This window comes from Coenobita brevimanus, chromosome 40 (genome assembly GCF_032717465.1).
Source record: "Coenobita brevimanus isolate Jiangsu-jjx chromosome 40, ASM3271746v2, whole genome shotgun sequence".
Lineage (NCBI taxonomy): Eukaryota > Metazoa > Arthropoda > Malacostraca > Decapoda > Coenobitidae > Coenobita > Coenobita brevimanus.
The window spans coordinates 27,481,268-27,507,210 of record NC_136993.1 but is presented as its reverse complement, the minus strand read 5'-3'; the positions used below and the strand labels follow the sequence as shown (position 1 = coordinate 27,507,210).

Here is a 25,943-nt window from a genome sequence, read left to right as displayed (position 1 = left end):
CTATGCAGCTTCAGCACTGTTCTGCCCTAAGGTTGAGTCAGCGCAGGAACGATGAATGAAGAGTTCCAGGATGAGGGAGATGAAGCTGACGAATGCTCCAGCCACCAGCACAACCAACATTCCCTGTTGGAGAGGGAAGGCTGCTGATATTCAAGTTGTCCATATGTGAAATCGGTTTTGCTTATCTTCTTCGTTAGGATGTCTTATTAATTTTATTCGTACTACAACCAAGCGATTCCATACAACTTAGACATATCTTTCAGTGAAAGGGTTAGGAGAAGCAGCCGTGAAAAGAATAAGTAATTAAATACCCGAAGCACAAAATAATCGTCTACAACCTTCAGTAAAGAAATAAAAACTTCCTCTAGCTGAATGGGTGTGAACAAACGTATTAGATCATTCATTTTCACTGTTGTGCAAAAGAAAGAAAAATATCATGATCTCCGTTACCCAAATCTGTGTAATACCCAGGGAAGTCTTGAGAGCTACTCTTGTTGATGGGTTGAGGCAGGTGGTGTAATTTGGAGCGTACATCTTCATCAGGTGATTGAACAGACCAGCCTCTTGGGCATGCATGATCCTGGTGGAGTAGGCAAAGAATATTACTATGCATTATGATGAAAGTGGCAGCACACACACACACACACACACACACACACACACACACACACACACACACACACACACACACACACACACACACACACACACACACACACACACACACTCAGAGAGAGAGAGAAAGAGAGAGAGAGAGAACACTCGTGTGTCAAAAACAACAATGAATGAACTTCGATACCCCATGAAGGAGTCTTAATTAATAATACGATTGGAATGTTTGTGGTGTTCAGAAGCGAAGGCAAAAATGATGCAGAGTACTCCTATCTTCTTTTCTATTCTAACGTAAGACTATTACCTTATGTCATTGGCAAATGTCGGCTTTAAGTTCTGAGTGCCTCATTTCAACTGACAAGAAGAACTACATTACCCATTACCTAATAACCCTTTACTAATTACAAAAGTACGGCAAACTTGCAACTGAGAAATAAAATAAAAGAGCAGCCATTGGACTGATTCTCTGAAAAAAACGTATTAGATTTATCCAACATTTATTTATTTTGACAATTTCTTCATAAACACTTAATAGCTAACCTGCGACTGAGAGCAGGAATCAGTGGGGTGCCCATTGGACCAGCAGGAGAATATATCATAGGTAGGAACTCTTCACGAGACAAATAGAAGTCACAGCTTCCTGTTAAATGATAGATTTGGCAAAGAAAATGTTGAAGTTGTATGTCCGTATGTGAGCAATGATAGTACAGGTACCTCTGACGATCCATAATGTCTTAACAGGAAGGCGCTTATACTAAAACTGTTTGGTTATATGATCCACAGAGTACTACAGAAATATCGCTTCACTTAATAGTACAAGAATTATGAAACTCTTAAACAACAGTGAGATAAGTTTGTTGGGCTCCAAATATTGCCCCACTGGATTTCAGAGGACACTTTTCACCCGCTCATTATAACAATAATTAGTCTTGTATCGATATGATGTCCCACAACTGTACCTCACACTATATTGGTAAAGTAGGATATATACCCCAAGATTATACCACATTAACTGTATTAATATCCTGAAGTGTGATTAACACCTTCATTCGGATTATGACATGGGTATTACATCATGTTTTCGCTACGACCAGACAAGGATATTTTCCTTAGGAAAGACATGTCATGTTGAATGAATTAGAATGAACTGCCATTAACCCATAGTCCAGCAAAAAGCCTTCCATAAGCTAAATAAAATCGTTTATTGGTATCATGTTTAGAATATGAAAAAGACTATATATAGTTTAGAACATAGTAATATCTAACCATGCTGACTGAGGGCTGGTTATCAAGAGGCCAGCAACAACTCTCCTACAGTAATGCAGAGGTTTCGAATTTATTATTCGACATATTTATCTAATCAGAGCTTCAAACTCATTCCTTATAATCACTAAACTCTTAAAACGAGGACCTTCCCCCTGAACTGTTGCAGGGCATGTGCAGGTATGTATCTTATCTTACAAAATTGTATGGCCTGAAATTTGAAACAGAATAGCGGGCTCAGGGATGAATAAGAGGAATGGCAAAAATCTTGAATAAGGCAAATGAAAAGAATGTTGCAACACATCCCTTTGGAAAAGGCAGTCGCACATAACACTGTTCTTATTAGTAAACTTAATACGAACCTTATACCGGCACCTTGGTAATCATGAGTCATCATCATTTTAATCAGGCCTGATGCAGTGACAAAAAATGTGGCTAAATATAATACCTAAAAGGAGCACCGCTATCCAACACAATCATGGTCCATCATCAGTAAATAATAATGAACTGTCTTCATTACATTACCTGTGCTAGTAAAATCACGGGCCATCATCATCTTAATGATGATGTCTTCAGTGATGAGGATGTGGTGGCCCTGCCTTACGACCGTCTCTAACTTGGGTACAAACTCTGCTATATGAATTGTTTCAAGGCGACCTTTTTTCTGCAGGTCACCCACTTCACGCATAATCCCCTGTTCAGCAGTCTGCGTGTCAAGCAATACCACAGAACAAAGCTATATGTATTCCTTTACGCAAATGTAGCAGAACTGCAAAGTAAATATTTTTGATAATGTCGATCATGTTAAGATGAAAATCATGTTTAGCCTACAGACAGAGGCCTAAATTTGTTAAATGCGTTCTAGTTCCAGACATGATTATACGAATCTTTTATGTTCGTGTCAGTTGATTGTGAAAACAACTTTTCGCAAATTGTAAAAATGAAATAAATGCCCACACTTGAACTAACTCTTAGCAGTAGCGGAGACTACTGCGACGAAGAGAGACCTATTTCTTTTTCAGTCTCATATATATTTTTGTGTGTCTTCTGTTCAGTAACCAAATGAGAAGTCGTAATAAAGATATATCATTTTGGCACTCGCAGTTAAACAGAGTAGGTAGAACATGCAAAATGTCAGTGAAGCAAGAAATGTACGCATCAAGGTAGCATCAGGCCCATCTGCTAGGTACCATTGCTCTTTGCTTTGTGCTGCCTGTAGACCACATTTAACCTGTCTTTTACACTTTCTACGTGTTTTTCTTCAGTTTCAGGGTATTCTTGAATACCTCAGTAAAATATACATATTTCCTGACCAGAAGGGATAAAATAATAAATCAGGGTTCAAAAACCAATGTCTTCAAATGACAGTCATGAAGGTGTACTAGAATATGAAACATAGGCAACGCTACGCTGTTGCAACACTCCATTGACCAAGCACATATCCCCCACCTCCCTGCACACACAACCAAGCGCATAACGGCCTTCACCCCACTCCCCTTGTATAAAACAGAGACATTAAAACTTAAAAATTTCAGTAGTTTATCCATGGTAATAACGAAGTTATAAGAAGATCTGATGAAATTATGACTCGTGCTTTGTTAATTTTGGCAGCCATTTTTTATTATTACATACTAGGTACAGTCATGAAACGTAATACGTAGTTAGATATTTATATAATCACTTATCATGTACAATTTCTGCCTTCTAGGTGCAACAGTTGCAAAGTTTTAATACACTGGGCCCTTTACATTCCTTGCGCAGGTTGTATTGAAATCTCTGAGATTTTCTTTTTTTAAATGTTTCATTATTGTCAAAATAACTACTTAAGACACAGCATTCCACCTATCAAAAAGCACCATTTCACTACAAAACACATAACTTTATGGAATTTCATGACTCTATAGTGAATACTTTCTGAGTTCTGGCCTGGAAAATAAATTACTACGCTACCTATTGATCCCAGTCCCAGTGATAACAATACTCTACTCTGATTGTGTCAGGTGGAGGGTAAAAAGTATATACCAAAAAGGCAAGAGAATGAGCAGAAGCTTTCTGTACTAGCAGGGTGACGGAGTTGTTCACCACATCCCTGAGAGACTGTATTGGCATGGGCATGTATCTGATGGCCAGGAGGGACACAAGGTTGCCGGCGTAGCTCCGCATCAGCACCAGCGTGGCCAGCATCCACACACCAACCATCACACGCTCACACCACCACCACTCACTAGATTCATCTACATCTGGAACGAAGGTATAAATAATTAAAACACCTGAAAGAAGCTATTCACCTTGTCAGAATACACTTCGCCCTAACCAATGAGGGCTTCACATGGCAAATTTCTGCATCATGAGTCCTCTCTGTTAGGCATAATTACAATCTGTTCACATGCAGGGCGGTGTGTATAGATTTTTAATGTATATATATGTGTTTGCCTGTCTGTCTGTCACTCTGTTTGCCTATGTCTGTTTATGAACCAAATAGGTTAATTTTCATCCGCCTTTAACCAAACTTTGTGTGAATGTTGAGGGGAATTGACTTAGTTCTGGGGAACAACAGGTCAAAGTTCAGGGTCACATGGCAATGTCACGTCTTGACAGGACTCTGACCATAATTTGTGGAAGTGCTGAGGGTAAGTCCAAAACGAAGGATGTCTGTTTTGAGACAAATTAATCAAAGGTCAAGATCACAGTACAAGGCCAGTTAGACACGTGTGTTTCTAGGTGTGAAGAAAGTAGCACAAACAATTTTGATCTTATTTGTCCCCAAACTGGTGGAAGGGCTGAGGGTAAGCCAAGGGGTTGACCCAGTGTATTATAACAATAGATAAACATGTGAAGGTCACATGGTACGATGAAATTATTTTTAATTTGATTTAGACCAGTCTTTGTGAAAGGGTTCAGAGTAAAACAAGGATGAAGGATTTTGTTTCTGAGAAGAATCAGTCGAAGATCAAGGTCACAAGAGGTGATTAAATGATCGACTCTATAACTAATACAGTTTTGATTTAATTCTAACCAAACTTTACATAAGGAAGGAAGGTCGCCTAAGAATAAAATGATTCAGCATTGAGATCAATAGTTCAGACGGCAGTGCCATAGGACAGTAAATTCAAGTTAGACAAGAAAAACTATCGGTATAATCTTTTCATTTGTATAGTGATACACACGATTTATTAATTGCACAGATACATACATACAGCGAGAGAGAGAGAGAGAGAGAGAGAGAGAGAGAGAGAGAGAGAGAGAGAGAGAGAGAGAGAGAGAGATTGAAAAATAATGATTATTTCATTTGATTTTATATATTTTGGCCACTAATTTTAATTATGAAAACCTTTTTTCTTCATCACGTTACATTTTTTCACAAAACTTTTTTTTTTTTTTTTTTAGTTTTCTCATCATTTCCCACTCTGTAATTATTTCCATAGTTGCGGATATTTTATTACAATGATTATATGTTTGAAAATAATGTTTCTTATATCAAATTCCATGTTTAAAACAACATAGGTGAAAAGAGTAAGACAGGGTGGAAGTGACGTTAGCAGGGGAGTGAAAGATAAAAATGCTAGATAACTAGTGGAGAAGGGAGAAAAGTGAGCAGATGGAGAGAACACTTTAAGGAAATGTTGAACATAGAGGATGGAAGTAATCCGAGTATAAATGCCTGGGGAATGGCTGGGAATAGGAGGGAGGTGAGAAGACAGGAAGAAATCAGTAGGATAGAAGTTCTGGAAGCAATGAAGAAAGTTAAATCGGGGAAAGCCCCAGGAATTGATGGAGTGTGTGGTGAAATGCTGAAGCATGGGGGAGAGATAGTAGTAGAATGGATGTGGAAGATGTGCAGACTGGCCTGGGAGGAAGGTAGAGTCCCGGAGGATTGGAAGTCAGGTATAATTATTCCCTTGTACAAAAGAAAAGGGGAAAAAGAAGTGTGTGGTAATCATAGGGGCATTTGTCTTCTTAGTATAATAGGAAAAGTGTATGGTGGGATACTTATTGACAGAGTTAGAGAAAGAACAGAGAAGTTAGCTGGAGAAGAACAGGGAGGCTTTAGGAAGGGAAGAGGATGTGTAGATCAGACATTCATTCCTAGATCTTTGGTGGAAAAGTTTCTAGAGAAGGGAAAGAAGTTGTATGCGGCTTTCATGGATTTGGAGAAAGCATATGACAGGGTGGATAGACAAGGATTGTGGAAAGTGTTAAAAAAATGTGGAGTAGATGGGAAGTTGTTGAATGCTGTGAAGAGTATGTACGATGGTGCGAAGGCTGCAGTGCATGTGGATGGTGAACTAAGTGAATTTTTCTCTTTGAAAGTTGAGTTGAAACAGGGATGTGTCATGTCTTCATGGTTGTTCAATCTGTACATGGATGGGGTAATAAAAGAGGTACAATGTAGGGTAGTGGATGTTGGAGTGGCCCTGGTGAGAGAGGATAGTGTCTGGAAACTCCCTGTACTGTTGTTTGCAAATGATACTGTGTTGTTGAGTGAAGACGAAGGGGAGCTTCAAGGCTTGGTGGATGAGTTTGGGAGAGTGTGTAAGAAACGGAATCTAAAGGTGAATGTAGGGAAGAGTAAAGTGATGGTCTTTGAGAGAGGTGAAGTCAGTGAATGTACAGCGAGACTGGATGGTGAGGAATTGGAAAATGTGAGTACGTTTAAGTACTTGGGTAGCGTGATGAGTAAGGATGGAGGTTTGGAGGGTGAATTGCTTGAAAGGGTACAGCAGGGAAGAAAGGTTGCTGGTTCTTTGAAAGCAGTGATAAGAAACAGGGAAGTGAGCATGGAAATGAAAAAGTTACTACATGACAGTATTGTGATACCAACTCTAACGTACGGAAGTGAAGCTTGGACGTTGTTGGAAGGACACAAGTCAAGAGTGAGAGCAGTGAAAATGAGTTACCACTTAAGAAGAGCCTGTGGAGTTACACGGAGAGACAGGCTGACGAATGAGGATATAAAGGAGCCTTGTGGTGTGGATGTGGATGTGATAGGAAGCGTTATGAGGAACACACTGAGGTGGTTTGGCCATGTTGAGAAGATGGGGGGTGAAAGACTGACGAAGAGAGTGTATGTGAGTGAGGTGGAGGGGGGAAGAGGGAGGGGGAGGCCGAGGATGAGATGGAGGGATGGGGTGGAGAGGTATATGAGAGAGAGGGGTGTGAGTTGGGAGCAGGGCAGTGAAATGGCGGGGGACAGGGCGACTTGGAGGCGATTTGTTTGTGGCCACCCCAAACGGGATTGAGGTGTCTGGCAATAGATAGATAGATAGAAAACAACATAGTTATTTTATTTGATAATAAGCCAGAATATAGCTGGAACACAACTGTCTGGGTTTTGTTTCGATAATGCCTTTGCAGAATAAAACAATCAAGGTGAACAATTAACCTGATTCCACGGTTATCAAAAAAAAAAAAGTTTCCAGATGATCAAGTCAATAACACAGTGTCGAGATATGTCAAAACAATGGGCAAAATTAAGATTAATTAGGCAATCAAAATACACCATCATCATCATCATCATCATCCTGACCTTCCTATCCTAGGGCATGATGAGGAGTAGCAACGTCCAGGCAGCCCAAGTTTGTCCAGTCCAGTGGGTCATGCTTCCATTCACTCATCATTCAAGTCCCCGGAATCCTGGCTCTATCTGATAGGCCAAAAACTTTCATCACATTCTGAAGCTTCACATAAACGTATCCGATGGCGTCAATCCGGACGCTGTCACATTAAAAAGGGGTGCCGAATCCCTGACCATGTACTTCTTCTCACAACCTTCATCCAGCCAGCTCGATTTCATGTCATTTCCCTAGCCTCACCGACTTCCATACTTCTCTTCCTCACACACTCATCCACCGTATTCCTCCACCTTCTCCTTGGCCTACCACTCCTCCCCCCTCCTTCAAATTCGCTCAGATATACCTTTTCATCACTCTATTGTTATTCAGCCTCACCACATGGACATACCATCTCATTACACTCTCTTCGATTCTGGTGTTCGCAGACTTCCTCACTCCACATCTTTCACGAATCACATTATTTCGTATCCTATCCACTCTCTATACACCACATACATTCCTCAGCAGTCTTATCTCCACTGCTCTCGCACTTGACTTTTCATTTTCATGCCACACCATATTCTCACATCCATATGTTAAGGTTAGCACTAATACTCCTTCATGAAAGCCTCGCGTAGCTGCAATATTCAAGCCTCTGCTTCTTATCAAAATATAACCTAGGTAAAAATTATAACACCATCAAAATACCAAAGCCTTAAACCTAACTTAAGTATTAAGTTCCCGCAGTCCGCACATTACAATCACTGAACCGTAAACACTGCGGATATGTGGACAGTACAACCTCAAAACACAACACAAACACATAACACAAGCACAGTTAAACACAGATTTAGTGGAGGGTTTTGTCTGGTGGGAGTGAACGTCCGCAGATGTTTCTGTACACATGCAGAATCTAGTTGAACAAGGGAGTTGAGCAGGGTAGGAGGGAGACACTTGAACAGGCAGGAGTGTAGTGTGATATCCAATACCCACACCCTTGTACAGTATATCAGTGTCCGATGGAGAGGGACGGAAAGAGCTTGTAGTAACTGCCTGTGCTGGTTCCCCACTGCTGGTCTTACAACACCTGCCTCCCTCATTCCCTCGCTTAGCCGGAATCCTACCCACAGTCCCTCAGGAAAACCATCATAAGACTACTGGGCAGTTTATGACTGGAAACGAACTCTGTAAGTACGAGTTTTTTACAACCTACGGCACATTTATGGCACACTAAGCAAGGATTAATTGAAGCCATAACAAACAAAACCCTAGAAATCAAATTAGTCAGGATTTACTTCTGACAATTCCCTCTTGACAAAGGAAGTTTCACCTGTAAGTTCTTAACATATGACACAGCTACCCATGACCTTAATCTATGCTAGAATAATAAAGGATGACATTAATTATCAACGCTATATCTCTGCAATCACATCTATGAAACCATTAGTCAAATTACTATCCATAGTACCTAGCAGCTGATCGGCACCAATGTAACACAGACTCCTATGTGTCCCATTATCATCATCATCAGGTGGATACTCTATAAAGAAAATCCGCACCCACATTTTCAGCGTCCTTGATATAGTTAATGGTGTACTCAAACTGTTGCATATATAAAGCGCATCTTATTATTCGTGCATTTGAGATTTTCGCTGATTCAAGATAATGAACCCTCTCAGGCACAGGTGGTTTGAGTCATCAGATTGTTTAACAACCTGTAAAGCGCACCATGACACGTATCGGGTAAAAAAAAAAAAAAAATGACACATCGGCGGGAAACTTGTGTCCTCCTTTGTTTGACACGATGTGCATCATGGTGCATTGTACAGGATGGTATTTAATGACTCGATTGGAGTCCGTGCATGAAAGGGTGGCGAGGCATATAGTCCGTCTGTTATGTAAATTTCCTACCATACGGGAGCTGGCAATACTTCCTGGCTCCCTCAACAACCGCCAGCAATTCTCTCTCTATTGTGCTGTAATTTTTCTCTGCCCTATTTGATTTTCTGCTTAAATATGATATTGGCCACAATTCACTATCATTGTATTGCATCAGTATGGCACCAGTATCAACACCAGAGGCATCTGTTCTCAAAACAATATCTTTTGTCGGATCAAGTAAATGTAATATCGGTTTATTTGTGAACTTTAGCTTTTAATGTCTCAAATGACCTCTGCTCAAGTTCTGTCCAGGCAAGTAAGTTTGGCTCATTCCTCTTTGTTAAATTAATCAGAGGTTCAGCTGCCACAGAATAGTTAGGGATAAAATCTCTGAAAAAAAACGTTAACCCAAGAGATGAAAGAACCTACTTCTTAGTCCCAGGTGGAAGAGCACGTGCTATCTTTCTTATCTTTTCATCTTGATGTTGACAGAGATCATTACCAGTTCTGTGACCAGGGAAATCTATTTCCAGAAATCAATTCTCTCACTTTGTAGGATTCACCACTAGATCAGCTTCACTTAATCCACGAAGAGCCTGATCCAAAAAAAAATCAAATGGTCCACAGATATAGAAGAATGTATCAGAATGTCAACAAAAATTTCAACCCCTGGCAAAGAACTCAAAACTTCTCTCATTACCTGTTAAACATACCTGGGCAACATAGTCTTGATGGTAACACTTTGTAATGATACAAACCCTTACTCGTACTAAATGCTATATATTTTCTGTTGTTCATATGTAAAGGTATCTGCCAAAATCCTTTAGCTAAGTCGAGCTTTGAGAAGTAGTGTGAACCTGACAACCTACAATATATATCCTCTTCACTGAACATTGGTTCAGTTCAAACTGCAGTACACAGTTAAGCTTGAGAATATCGCCACAAAGTCTAACTCCTTTATCTTTCTTCCGAACAACCACAATAGGACTGTTATAAAGGGAATCTGATTTCTCAATGATTCCAGCCTTTTCCATGGAATCTATCTTCTACAGCATTTCTAAGATTATGTGGGATTGTGTAAGGCCTCCAGCGAACCTGTTAATGTGATATGATACGAAGACACTTTAGCAAGTCTGAGAGTACTGGAAAATACCTCAGAGTATTTGCTCAACACGTCACATACCTTCTTTTTCTCACTTGAGGACAGGTTATTTTTCTCTAACATCACATCAGACCATATCTCTCTGGAAGCCAAGGTAGGCGACAATAAACTACCCACCTCATTTGTATCTTCAATGACCGCACATGCACCTACAGCTGAATTACTGGTTTCCGCAATATCAGTCTGGTTAGAATCACTGTCTTGCCATTATTTCTTCAACATATTGATATGAAACCTTTTTCTTTGTCTGGCAACAATAATCACATAATTCAAAGGAGCTGTACAGTGTACAGCCATGTATGGACCCTTCCACTGCGTTAACAACTTATTGTTAAGAGCAATGCAATATCACCAACCTTAAGTTCCTATCTGCAGCTTTTCTGTCATAGTGGCTTCTGTCTAATTCAGTAGCCCTCACTAGTTCCTCCCTGGCTAGTTTACAGGTGTGTTCCAGTCTCTCAGCAAGGTCTAGTGCATAACAGTAAGTACTCACTGTCTCAGGAGTACATACTGACTCGTCCCATATATCCTAAAGCACACCCAAAGGCTTTCTTACCGCCTTGCCATAGACAAGTTCAAAAGGGGAAAACTTTGTGCTGGATTGTGGAGTATCACGGTATGCAAAAATTAGAGGGTCAACATATCTTGGCCATTCCTTGGGATATTCAGCACACATACGTTTCAACATCTTTTTTAGCGTGCTGTTAAAACGCTCTACAAGGCCATTTGTCATCTGATGGTAGGATGTGGGTTTCAGTGATCTATTAGCAAGCAATCGGTTCACTTCCTCCATCATACCAGATGTGAACTGGCTTCCCCGTTCTTTCAATACCTCATTAGGAATACCTATCCTTGAATAAATTTGAAGCAAGACATCAGCTACTATTGCAGTCTCGATATCTTTCAGTGGAATAGCCTATGGATACCTGTTTGCAAGCTCTACAAGTGTAAGAATATATTTAGCTCCATTTGATGCTCTTGGTGTCCTAGGGCTAACTATGTCCACTCTAGAGAGGGGTATATCAATGACTGGTAATGGCTGAAGTTTCCCTGGCTGGACTCGTCCTTTGTCTATAGTGAGCTGACATTCATCACATGAGCGTGCCTATCTATGTACCTGTGACACCATCCCTGGCCAAAGAAATTGAGTTCTGGATTCTATCCAAAGTTTTCTTGTGTGCAATATGAAACTCATTATACCTTCATGACCCAGCTTGAACACTTGTTTCCGATACATACTTGGCACAACCAATTGTTCTTTTGTTACACCGTTACTTTCAGTAACCCTATACAGTCTTCTGTTCTTGTTGACAAATTTAGACACTCTACCTTTGCCCTGAAATACTTTCTTTGCTGCAACGTGTTTCAAAGAATTGTCATTTTCTTGAGCTTCCACAAACTCTGATGCAGACACAAGGTTTCTTACATTGCTCACCATGAAGGGCGTAATGTATGTTTCACCTCTCTGTGCTTGACCTCTTGTCACTGCAGTGGACAAATTATCACGCTCTTCGGCTTCTGAGTCACCCCCAGTGTCATCACCAGCACAGCCATCCCCCGCTTCAGACTCAGTGCAAGTGGTTTCCTGTGATTCATGTTCAGACTTTTCCACACTCTGTTTGTTGGTAAGAAGAGTCTGGTTATTCTGGACATCACCAACAACAAGGTCATAAACTAGTGTCGGACAGACAGCAGCATATACTGATCCCGAATACCACGGGATGCAAATTTCTACTTTTGCATCAGGCATAACTACAACTGATCCATTTACCAAAGTCAGTTTCAATTCATGTCCAGTGATCTAATTTGACACTAGTTTTTCGACCACAAGGCACGTTGTGCAATCACCATCAAGCCTAGCAGTAACAGTTTTTCAATTAACAACACCCTTACCTAGAATTAAACGTTTATATTTCTGAAAAAATCTATTCCTCACATTTTCACGTTCACTTTCCTTCCCCTTTGCATCTCTCATTGCTGCAATAGTTTCCTTATTCTTTATTTTACAGCTAGTTTGCTTATGACCGACCTTACTACATCTCCAGCAGACAGCAGCACCTGGCTTCCGGCCCTCCTTGTGCGACAGAGCTCCCTCTTTGAATGGAAGTAAATCTGTCTTTTCCCGAGAATTTTGTCAAACCTCACTTGTTTGTTCATTGGGCTTGCTCGTGGCAAAAAAATGTTCATGTGCGTCAATTCACCAATCTGTCTGCTCACTACAGTCCTGCAAACTCTTGGCATTGTGTTCCTTTAAGAAAATAGTAAGAGAATGAGGGCATAATTTATTGAACTGCTCCCTGATGACAAGATCGCACATCCCCTCAAATGTCTGGCAGCAACCAGGGGAGGCAGTGGCTCAGTCGGTAGAGGGGTGGCCTGCAGTCCTACCGGACCCAGGTTCAAATCCCCGCTGGGGCAGGGAACATTTTAAGGATTTGAATTTCACAAAAGCCGACTTTACCGATCTACCAGAAGACCCGCCGACATGCCGTAAAAATACCTCCGTTAATACCAATACATCAGTCCTGTATGAGACAGCCCTAGCATGTATTCAATATGGGCGGTGGGTGTTAAAGCCGAAGTGGTGACATGTAGAGGAGCATGGTATGTAGGAGGACTACCGGGCCTTGAGTGCAGGCTGTGAAGCCTATGCCCAGAGTTGGACACATAAAAAAAAAAAAAATCCTTTCCAACCACTTTGAGAAGGATTTCTTCAATCTGCATACAGGTTGGTCAGCAGACTCACCTCCGAACTTTATGTGCAAAATCTTCTCCGGCATCCCTCTGGTGTTTTATCGTACCCCTTCAGTAGCGCCTTCTCAAATGATTCAGCATTTTTCACTACATCATCCGTTAGCTGATGATATATTCCCAAGGGCACGTCAAAGGAGATGCCGAAGCTGTTGGCCATACTGAGCGTGACCATCCTGATGCATTAGCCACCCTTTAGAAACGGGATATTTATGTGTCAATGTCGTCCCGAGATTCGTCAGAGGTTGACATCTTAGGTGCGTAGACAACATTAGCAACTGGCTGCACGACATGACAACATTAGCAACTGGCTGCACGACATGACAACATTAGCAATTAGCTGCACGACATGACAACATTAGCAACTGGCTGCACGACATGACAACATTAGCAATTGGCTGCACGACATGACAACATTAGCAACTGGCTGCACGACATGACAACATTAGCAACTGGCTGCACGACATGACAACATTAGCAACTGGCTGCACGACATGACAACATTAGCAACTGGCTGCACGACATGACAACATTAGCAACTGGCTGCACGACATGACAACATTAGCAACTGGCTGCACGACATGACAACATTAGCAACTGGCTGCACAACATTAGTAACACTGTCAGCAGCTGCAGCTCTCGAAGCTTTAATTTTTGCCTTCAGCTTTAACCTTTTTCAATTCCCTTTCCGCTGCACGCTTATCTCGCTCTTCCTTTCCGTCTCTCTTTCTTTCTCCCTTTCTCCCTCTTCCCTTCGCTTCAGTTTTTCTCTGTCCTGTGCTGTCTCACCCTCTGTCCACGTCTGCAGTTCCTCACCAGAATAACCCAGTAATGACCCATCGTCAGTTAACTCCTTAACACTTCGTTCTCCACTCATAGCTAGAGTAATTACAGAAATAATAACAAGTAAATTACAGTTTAGATCTCCAATGGTTCACTGTTTCAACACCACACTGGTGCCAATTTGATCTCAGGTGTCCCTGTTCGGGCGCCATGTTGTCAGGGTTTTGTTTCAATAATGCCTTTGCAGAGTAAGACAATGAAGGTGAAAAATTACCCTGACTCCCAGGTTGTTATTACAAACACTCCAGATGATCAAGTCAGTAACACTGGGTCGGGGTATGTCAAAACAATGTGCAAAATTAAGAATCATTATACAGTCAAAGTATAGGCTACCCTAGATAAAAATTATAACCACCAAAATAACAAATCCTTAAACCTAACTTAAGTATTAAGTTCCCCTAATCCGCACGTTACAATCAATGAACCGTAAACACCGCGGATATGTGCACAGTACAGCCTCAAAACACAACACAAACACATAACACAAGCACAGTTAAACACAAAATTAGTGGAGGATCTTGTCTGGTGGGAGTGTACGTCCGCAGATGTTTCTGTACACATGCGGAATCTAGTTGAACGAGTGAGTTGAGCAGGGCAGGAAGGAGACACTTGAACAGGCAGGAGTGTGGCGTGATGTCACAGGGATTCCTTTTCCCAATACCAACACCTCGGTACTGTATATCCGTGTCCGATGGAGAGGGACGGAATGAGCTTGTAGTAACTGCCTGTGCTGGTTCCCCACTGCTGGTCTCACAACACCTGTCTCCCCCAGATTCCTACAAAACAATCCCTCAGGAAAACCATCACGAGACTACTGGACAGTTTATGACTGGAGAACGACTCTGTAAGTAAGGGCTTTTACAACCTGTGGTATGTTTATGGCAAACTAAGCAAATATTAATTGAAGTCATAACAAACAAAACCCTAGAAAATAAATTAGTTAGGATTTACTTATGACAATAATCCAGTGATGAGTCATACCATTATTGGAGTGTAGCAGATATATCTCAGCGTGACTCAGTTGACTCGTGCACTTGTACATTACTTTCAATGGAGTGTTTCCTTTTTTTCATCACAGTGATATTTATTGAAAATAATAGCGTTTTATTGAATAAGTAGTGATATTTATTGATTTCTTACTTTTTTTTTTTTTTTTTTTTTTTTTTACTGCCAACGATCATATTATGGCATCTAAAGGTTGTGTGAACAGTCCTGACTGTTGCTTTTTTTGTTACATTTGTGAAAAAATTGTAGTGAAAAAACAAAGAATATAAAAGATCCTGATAACAAAAAACTTATTACACCGACTTCGGAAAAAACTTGGTGAACAGGACAAAAAGTAGGTCCCTCAGAGTGTCTGTTGTATTTGTGTTGAGCAGCTAAGACAATGGACAAATGGTAAAATGAAGGATACTGTTTTTGGTACTCCTATGATATGAAGGGAATTCCAAAATCATGGTGTTTATTTTTGTTACTGCAAAATTCAAGGATACAGGAAAATGAATTAGAAGGAAATTGTTTATCCTAATCTTCCATCAGCAACAAGACCTGTACCACATGGACCTACTCTATCAATCCCTACTCTGCCTAACAGTCGTGATTATGTAGAAACTCATTCAGAGTAAGAAAGTGCTGCAGTAGACGATGAGGAATTTGTCTCAGTGTGTTCAAGCATTAAGCAGCAGCCATTCTCTCAAGATGAACTTATTTAGTAACAGACATCAGTCGCCCCAGAGATGCTGCAGAGCTCTCCGGGTCCCAATTAAAAGAATAAAACTTATTACATCCAGGCATAACTTTCTCTTGGCACCGAAATACAGAAAAGGAGTTTGAACCATATTTCAAGAAAGATTATTATTTTTTTTTTCCCCTAACGTAATTGGCCTAGTGCAGAAACTTGGCAGAGGTTATAATGAAGAAGAATGGAGACTATTTATAAATTCAACTAAAAGAAGCCTGAATGGGGCCCTTCTTCATGATGGTAATAAATATGCTTCACACATGTTCCTCGCTCTGTGCATTTGATAAAAAACATACCAGAATTTGGCAAAGCTACTCGTGAATATCATCTACAATGAGCACCGCTGGCTCATATATGGGGACCTGCGAGTTCTGTGTATCTTACTGGGTCAGCAGTCAGGGTATACAAAATTTCCATGTTGCCCTGGGAGTGGCATTGTCTGTTAGGTGATTAGTTTTAGGGTCTTTAGATTAGGTATTTTTGCTTATAAGTAGTATAGGGTTAAAAATTAAAAAAAAACAAAAAACAAAAAGATAATAAAAAAAAAAAATATTATATATATGTACACACAACCAAAAAACCATCGTTACACCTTCTGCGCGATATAAAATGACACACGAATGAAGGTTTTTGATAACAGCCTCCTCCATTGGTATCCCGGCGTGTGTTTGTTGCATATTTATTATAAGCTATATCCATTGCTTCTCCCATGCATATTTCTACCTCGTCCTATTTGGCAACTAACCCACTGTCAGGCTTACCAACCCTAGCGAGACAGCCAGGTTGTTCAGTATGAAACACATCGGACCCCCCTGTAACGATAGTTTTTATGCTGTGTGTACGTTTGCATGAATGTGTGTATGTTCAAATGCATGGATGTGTGTATGTATGTATGTATATATATGTGTTCGTATATATATGTATATATGTCAATGCATATACATACATATATTTTTGCCTTAATGACCAGGGGCTCCGGCCCCAATGGTCGATAGGCAAAAAAAAAAAAAAAAAAAAAAAGGGAGTGGCACAGCAGAGCCAAGGATTTGCACTGGGCTCAGAGCGAATGGCCAAATAGAAAAAAAAAAAATACAGCATGGTACAAAAACCAGTCATCAGACCTACCTTGGTGAATCCAGATAAAGTGCTGTTATCACCGCTTCATATTAAGTTTGGATTAATGAAGCAATTTGTCAAAGCCATATCAAAAGATGGAGCCTGTTTTATGTCAGTGTGCTAAAAATGTTGTGGGTTGACTCAAGCTAAATTGAAATAGGGTGAAATAACTGGACCTGATATTAGAAAACTTATATCTGATGGGGAATTTGATGGTGCAATGAACCGCCTGGAACGGGAGGTTTTGGTATCATTCACAGAAGTAATTTCTAAGTTTTTATGTAACAATAAGGATCAAAATAACAAATAAATTGTGAGAAATTTGTCAGTTAGGTTTAAGGAGTTCGTATCCGATATAAGTCTCAAAGTTCACTTTTAGGATTAGCATTGGAATTTTTCCTTCAAAATCTTGGACCAGTGGGTGAAGAACAGAGTGAAAGAGTCCATCAGGATATCAAGAACATGGAAAGAAGGTACTATTGCGGACAGGAGTTCTTAACCACCCTCGTCCAGCCAACCTGTGTATGTGGCAGTCAGGAGCACAGAAGTTGCCTTCGATGCATTTCTGTCGAAAAATATTCCTTCAGCTTTGGTCTTGTACTAATGGATAAAGCAACAGTAATATTTACTTTGAAGGTTTGACTCTGATAACACGAATATATCATACTGATTATTTAATAACTTGTTTCTCGTATAGAGCCAAGCAAGTGATAAATATGTATATTTGGTTCCACTCCACGACTTCCTGTAGATCTGAACCAGCGAACACAGAGTGAACAAGTTCGAAGCATTCATTTGTTAACAGGAGAGAGAGAGAGAGAGAGAGAGAGAGAGTAGAAGATGCCTGTGAATTTTAGAGGAATGAGGTGGAGAAATGAGGTGCTCAACACAGTTAAACAGGGATTTTTCCTTTCGTTTCGGTTGGCTTTCTATGCTTAAATGGCTAAATGAAGGTAAATTATGAAATATAATAACTGGATGACGAAGTGGTAATAGGGTCTGGCTAATGGTTGTTTGGTCCAAGGTGTGCAGTGGTAAGCCTAATTTCAGGCAACGGTTGCTGTTAAAAGTTGGATGTTTTAGGTCCCATTTATTTTAAATATTTCCATGTGTGTTTACAATACGTGTATGCCCCTATGGACCTATTTTCACCCCATGAATATTTTTATCAATGGACATTTTCACCACCCGGAGAACAATCCCTTATGGACCTATTTTCCCTAATGACTTTTTTTTTTTTTTCTAAGACGCCTACTTCCCTACGTAACCAATTGCCCCCAAACTAATTTTCCCCATTGATGTATTTTCTCCCCACGGACCAATTTTTCCCTCGACCTTGAATCTCTAAATTATGAATGCAGGTTTCCTACATGGTCGTATACCCATGGATGTATTTTTCACAATGAACCTATTTTCCCCATAAACCTGTTATCCGACGTGGTTATATCACCCACTGATGCGTGCAGTTGAAACACAGATCTCCTAACCAACAGACGTATTGCTCGATGGACCTGTTGTAACTCACTGAATATATGTGCCTACTTCAGCATGATTCCAGAATAATATCCCCTGTGGACCGATTTTCCCAACTCGGACATTAACTCAATTCACCTAATCCCAGTGGCCTGTTTTCCCACAATCCGTTCATCCATCTATACACCCACCCATCAACGCACATACCCACAACCTTACTCAATACAGTATGTCTCAAAAGTAGGACGACACAAACCCGTCTCTTGCCTTGTCCTACAGGTAGCCCCACCACCCACCTCACTTAAACAATGCACGAACCCCACTCCACCCCACTTAACCAGCCCAACAACCCTTTCCCTCCCTCTCGCCCACTCACTCCACCTAGTCCGCCTGTGAAACAACCAGCGTACACCAACTAATCCACCCACCCAGTTACCAACCTACCAATCCGCATATCATGCTCCACAAGTCAGATGACTCTCAATTCAACACACACACACACACACACACACACACACACACACACACACACACACACACACACACACACACAGAGGCGGGGTGGATTTCCTTGCACGAAAGATGAGTCTCACCGCTTAACTCAGTCTGTCGATAGAAAGTAGTACCGGGTACTCTTTACAGGGAGTTAGCCAGGCCGTAGATAAGGGGCTTCATTCCGGCTACATACACATGATTTTATGCGATATGAGTAAATATGGTGCTCAAGCTAAACAGGGAATTTTTCTTTTCGCTGATGACGAAGGAGCTTATTTATCCCAGGATAACGTCTCGTCGGACAAAATGAAAGATGAGTTTTATTCTGGGTAACGCCAGTTGACTTTGTCAAATAATTTGGCAGGCCGCGTAACTTCTGTTAGATACCTTATGTTCGCATTTTTTTCTCTCTCTGGTGGTTGGCACCTGGAGATTTTTGGCGAACTCATAAGTATTTTTCTCATTAACTGGATATTTCTCTCTGGACAGAGAGGCAAATTACAGCTTTTTGTTAAATCAACAGCATTTATCTCCTAATTCATTATTCCAACGAAAGCAATCCTAAATATATATATATATATATATATATATATATATATATATATATATATATATATATATATATATATATATATATATATATATATATATCACAAAGCAAGGCAAGTTTTAGTGACTGATGGAAGAAATACTCACACTGTGGCCTGTTTTCAATGGATCACAGGAATCCAGGGTTTCTCATCCCTTGCATTTCCTTGCGCCAGTCTGCCTCCACCTCATTATTCCAAAATTCACAGTCACCCACCATACACGCTCTCTCTCTCTCTCTCTCTCTCTCTCTCTCTCTCCTGGTAACAAATGAATGCTTTGAACGTGTTCACTCTGTGTTCGCTGGTTCAGACCTACAGGAAATCGTGGAGTGGAACCAAATATACATATTTATCACTTGCTTGGCTCTATACGAGAAACAAGTTATTAAATAATCAGTAAGATATATTCGTGTTATCAGAGTTAAACCTTCAAAGTAAATATTACTATTGCTTTATCCATTAGTACAAGACCAAAGCTAAAGGAATATTTTTCGACAGAAATGCATCGAAGGCAACTTCTGTGCTCCTGACTGCGACACTGCCACATACACAGGTTGGCTGGACGAGGGTGGTTAAGAACTCCTGTCCGCAATAGTACCAGGGACGTTGAGATGTTAGTATGATGGTGGACTACTGCTGGATGAGTCACTGGGAAACACCGAAAAACCACCAAACGAAGTTTTGGAGCTAAAAAAACTGAGAAGTTACAATGACTAGAGTAGTTATATGTAAGTCATGGAACATATACCAGTAGTGTTGTTTCCTTTATGTATATGATTTAAAAATTACATTGGCTAAGTATTCTCATTTTCAGTTGATCTAAAACAATTTTGTATAGATCGGCCAATATTTTTAATCTACTATATTTTAATTAAATTTCTTTTTAATATTTTATTGAAATGTGATGTGATTGAAACATTCTAAATGTATTTTATATGTGTTCGTAAGTGCAAGAAAAAAGTAACAACTCTTAAAACAGTTTAAGGGGTTTATTTTCGCAGACCTGTGTTATTCATGCATTAACAGTAGCTTACCTTGCTGTAAAAGCACACGAATAAAAATGTCTGCATTACTCAGACTCCTCAAATTTGTAGTACAGCAAAACGGAATCACAGTTATCACAGCCAATATGGCAAGGATCGCCACCCAAACCATGGGGGCTAAAGGCATCAAAAAGCCCCAGGGATCCACCTCTGGACTGCTTCTACCGCTAATTGTCCTTGCATGACTAAAGACGAGAGGGTATGTGAAGTCCACTACCTCAGCTCGTTCAGCAGACACACTGATTGGACCCAAAGCCATGTCCACTTCCTGTCAGAATTAAATGGAATAAGTCCTGTGTGATTGATTCTAATGGCAAGCAGTTAAAATGAGTAAACACAGGATTTTGTTCTCTAAACCTTCACACTGTATAAAATCCTATGTCACAAAGGTCATTGCTATATTACCTATCGTCCTTTATATTCCAACTGCTAACATACGGTATTCTCGATATTAGTGAAAGAATCCTGTTAGATATAACATGGAAAAATTGTTCTCAATAGATTCATTAGCATGATATAATATTGTCACTATACTCATGTACTAAGGCCATTGAGAACCAGTAATATATAAGCCAGTGTTGCATTTGGATCTGTTGAACTGACATAGTAATCAGACCTAAGGGGATGAGTACCAACACGTCGGCTTACACTCTGGAAGGATATGAACCGAAATGTGTCATCATACAATTATAATGAATAAAAACATTGAAAATAATCTATAATAATATTCAGAACTTTTTGTTAATGAGTGAGAAAGGGTGTGATATGCACTGGCATAAGATATCAAACATATATATTAATGATTTTGTAGTGTGAAGAATTGGGTATGATTTTATTCTCCAATTTTTTTCTTCTCTTTGTGTTGTTAAAGCTTAGAAGCAGATAACGATTTTGTTGTAGTACCGGTATGCTGGTTTCGGCCACATATGGCACCATTTGTTGAGACACCAAGTTATTAAATAATTCAGTTCTATTCAAAGCTGAGTCATATCTCTGGGAAACAGAACAACTAACACAGAAGTTACTGTAATGGAAGAGTTAAAATAAAATATACAATATCCGAAAGAATCGTACAAATGGTGGAAGAGGTTGCAGTACTCTGGAGGGACGAGTGTGGGACTGTTTGAGAGAATGCAACGAGCTGAGTACAAGGTTCATGTGAGGCATAGTGAGTGTAAGCAAAGAGATGTGAGTGATTGTCACTAACTTTAAATAAGGTTGTAGCATGACTACAGAGGATGTACGAGTATAGATAAGGCAGTGGGGTGACTAAAAAAGACATTAAAGATAATAATAATAATACTAATAATAATAATAATAATATTATTATTATTATTATTATTATTATTAATATTTTATTATCGCTCACTTTTAGCAAGGTGTAGCGATAATGATTTTGTCAGCGTCTGTGTGTGTGTGTGTGTGTGTGTGTGTGTGTGTGTGTGTGTGTGTGTGTGTGTGTGTTCTCCTCCTCACCTGTCTAATCACCATGCCAATCATGCCGTTCCAAGACCCATCCTCTTGTTTGACGCCCCACAGTGAGTCAGCAGGTGCGACATAGGTATACCTGGACAATGACAACATTACAATATATACAGTATACCCAGTTAACCCTCACACGGTAGAAGCAACATGAATATTGTTTCAGTTAATGCTAAGAGATTTTATTAAGCTGAGTCTGAGTGCTTGAATCTGGAAGTGTTAGTACTATTGTCATTAATACTCTTAATATTAAACACTTTATTACACTCCGTGATGCATATTCAGTTAATAACAATACTAAATGTAGGACAGTAAGAGAACTAGGTCTAAAAACTAGTTCATTTAATTTGCCTGAAGTTTTCTACTGTGCGATATTTCACAAATTTACTTTTAATATTGAAGAATTGTACAACTGTCGAATTTCACGAAAGTTTTATTCGTGTTTCGTGTGGTTCTGTTTTTCGTTTATGTATTCCCTAAGCTTTGGGAAGCTTGATTATGTCTTTAACCAGTCATATTCTTTGCTCTGTATTTCCAGCATATGAACCACTAAAGCAAAATGTTATTCATTGATGAGGAGACTTTTTTTATCGCGGGAATGCTCTCCTAAGTACAGTATTACCGTCATTAGGTAGCAAGAATTTACTAAAACAGGACGTTCTCGGACTGAAGGTTAAAGTCCTTCGCACACCCAGAATGTCACCTCTTGACCATTCACTCTCAACCATTGCCGTGGTTTGCAACAAGTGTCACATTCACGACTGATGTGATGGTATTTTAGGCACGGAACTTGATCTCCAATTCTTCATCTTACAGTAATCACCAGATGTTGATATGAAAGAATGCTATTTGGAGTGGCCTTGCAGGAACTAGAAACACTAGAGAAAGATTAATAGATATATTTACACAATATTTACAAGAATACTGGGCCAATACATAATAGATAAAGGAAATCATTGGAGGATTCACCTGACAAGTGACTCTCAAGGTATAAAATAATCAAACAACAAGGTGAAAATATATGTTATGTTGCTATACGAATGGCTATAATGTAAATGCATGACGTAGTGAGGAAGTCAGGTTAGGTCTGTTAGTGGTAGCAGGTCGGGTGTGTGTGATGTGGGTATGGGTCCATGACGAGAGTGTCAGAACAGTCAGATGCCTTTCCTTAGGGCGTCAGTTTTCTCTTCGGGGTTTCCATCAGCTATAGACAACCAAAAATAAGAGAGGAAATGAAGACCGTGCTGTCACCGAGAGATTTCAGAAGAGCTGACAGCAGCCGGTAAGGATCATGACAAGAGTATACTCAAAGCTGAATCAGGACCTATAAACGAGTCCTTGAAGCCTGAATGCCCATCAGTCCAATGGGCATGATAATAATTTGGTGCTGTTCCAACGTATTTTTAGTGTACGTCCACACATGGGCTGTTACAAGTGCTGGTAACATTAAAGCGACACAGTAACGAAGCTGCAAACATTCTTGGAACAGCAGCGTCCAGATAATGTTGGCAATATTATGAAGTCTCACCTGCCTTGTATGTGAATAGTCGAGTAGCTGACCCTATATGTCCTGTAGAAGACCCTGCAGTGTTAACTCCTGTAAACTTTTTTTTTGCGGAATGATGTTCTCGATTGTTACGAGAGTCAAATTAACTTGATTGCTACTTCGGCAACGTTGAGCTTTTTTGGGGATTCCAGATGGCAATTGCCGCCATCTTAGATCATGTCCAATTTTCAACATCTGATCTGAATAAACCTAGTGGGTTATAAAATACCTATTTTTAGGGGTTTGTAAGGGTGGGCAGTCCATTTCTGAAGTTATTTTCTTGATTCAAGGTTAAAGACAATGTCAAAGACAAGGTGAAGTCCAACAAACTTTAATGTAGTGACATTGCCATTATTATCAGGAATCGAATATAGTGATCATGGAAGTAAACGACAAAAAACTTAAATGCACAGATATTGGCATTTTTCATAACACATTGTGCACAGTATTAACAGCTCTCAGTTGTCACAATCCTCTATATATACTACTACAACAGTGCTACTAGTCTTCATTATCATCATCTAGAAGCAGCTTTTCATCTTCTATGTTCATTTGCTTGCTAGTGAAGTGACTGTAGCAGGCAGTTCCTCCTTTTTGCACCTGCAGTAATTTGTGCATGAAGAACCTGCGTTGTTGCAGCTACAGTGTGCACTGGTGCATGCTTTGCCATCTACGGTGCAGCTGCAACTCACTACATCCAGGATCACTTGAGGAGCTGCTGGCAATGTTGAAATGGCTGACGGGATGGTGGAGCCTTCGACATTCCAGCCAAAGTTATTCGTATCTCGAGCTTCTTTTGGTGGGGCAGGTTGGTTTGCTCCCTTTCATAGTAGCATCTGAAGGTGAGATTGGAGCATGTGCAGCTGCAGGTTGGCATCAGTTGGTGGAAATTTAAGTGGAGGAAGCTTTTTTCGGGTGTGGAAGAAACGAGGACGTGCATCATTCATTGTTGTACAACTCTCTTGTCCATAGAGTGATAAGAAGGAACTGTCTGCTCTCTTCCTGAGCTCAGCATGGGTCAGGTCAGGCTGTCCAAGCACTTGATCGAAGCCTGGCATGTCTATCTTCAGGAGCTTCAGAGCTTACTTCTTTCCCTTACCAAAGAGATGTGACGCTGTATCTCAGCCCAATGGTGCTTGGAGACTGAGTAATTTACTGTACTTTCTGGGACCTAACTGCTCAGTGGTTTCATTGACATCCAGGACATCGACGTTCCACTTTTCCATTTGAATCTTTGCAGGGACTCCCATTCTCGTTGTCCAGTAGGCTACACTAAGAGGACAAAGATGTTGGTGTGATCACTGAGGATCCAAATGGTTTTGGCACCGTCCATTGCTGCCTTCAGCATGTAGCTGCAAAGAGTGTTGTCTGCCTCAGCATAGGTGACGATACAGTCTAGCTTCTTAGCGAGCTGGATGTTGTGTCGAAGAGGGTAGCCACATTTGATGTTGTTCAGCAGATTCTTGTTTGTGGCATTGTGAACAATAGCTTCTCCACATGGAAAGGGGGTGTTTGGGGTAAACCAAACTTCTTCAGCTCTTCCTCCATTTGTCCGCTCATGATCCTTTGCGCTAATAACTTCCTGGTCATACATGTCGAACAAAGAAATTCTTGGAGTCAAGAGGGTAGTGAGCAAGTTGAACACCAAAGTTTTCAGCCAGGTCTTCTTCGGTCCCAGCCACTGGCCAGATGACATGGTACAGCAGCTGTCCGGCATACTCTCGATTGCCTTCTAGGACAGCGTCTGGAGCAGGTACGCTTTTGACAAAGACACCAAGACACTTGATAAGCATGGCCTTGGCACCTTTCCTCAAGCAGCCGTACTCATCAATCAGGGCTGGAGGGACTGGACTCAGTTCAAACTGAGGTGTCGGCTACCTCCATGCTGCGCTGCTGCCCCACGACCAACAACCTACTGAACAACGTCTCAGTATCATAGACGGCCTTCCCCTTAATAGTTACTAACTTTCTCATTACCTCCACTGATTGTACTATTGTGGCCAGGAGTTGTTAGCCACTCTCGTCCAGCCAACTCGTGTATGTCGCAGAGTCGCATTCACGAGCACAGAAGTTGCCCTCTATGCATTTCTGTCGAAGAATAACCCTTCAGCTCTGGGCTTGTACTAATGGATAAAACAATAGTAATATTTTGTCTGAAAGTTTGACTCTGATAACACGAATATATTACATTTATTATTTAGTAACTATTTTTTCTCATACAATACCAAGCAAGTGACTTAAATATGTATCTTTGATTTCACTCCACGACTTCCTGTACTTTAGATCTGAATCAGCGAACACAAAGAGTGAACAAGTTCGAAGTATTCATTTGTTACCGAGAGAGAGAGAGAGAGAGAGAGAGAGAGAGAGAGAGAGAGAGAGAGAGAGAGAGA

General features: G+C 40.4%; 1 protein-coding gene across 1 annotated transcript; it reads right to left on the bottom strand.

Moving 5' to 3' along the window:
- On the bottom strand, nucleotides 1-24,800 carry LOC145397010 (glutamate receptor ionotropic, delta-2-like). Its single transcript, XM_080270231.1, has 10 exons — nucleotides 24,712-24,800; nucleotides 21,999-22,089; nucleotides 20,632-20,790; nucleotides 20,514-20,517; nucleotides 11,800-12,144; nucleotides 3,934-4,115; nucleotides 2,401-2,581; nucleotides 1,153-1,252; nucleotides 451-580; nucleotides 1-123 (listed from the first exon to the last, which is right to left on the bottom strand). Exons 1-10 carry the CDS (start codon nucleotides 24,798-24,800, stop codon nucleotides 1-3), a joined length of 1,404 nt encoding a protein of 467 aa, XP_080126357.1.
- Nucleotides 24,801-25,943: the final 1,143 nt, after the last annotated feature.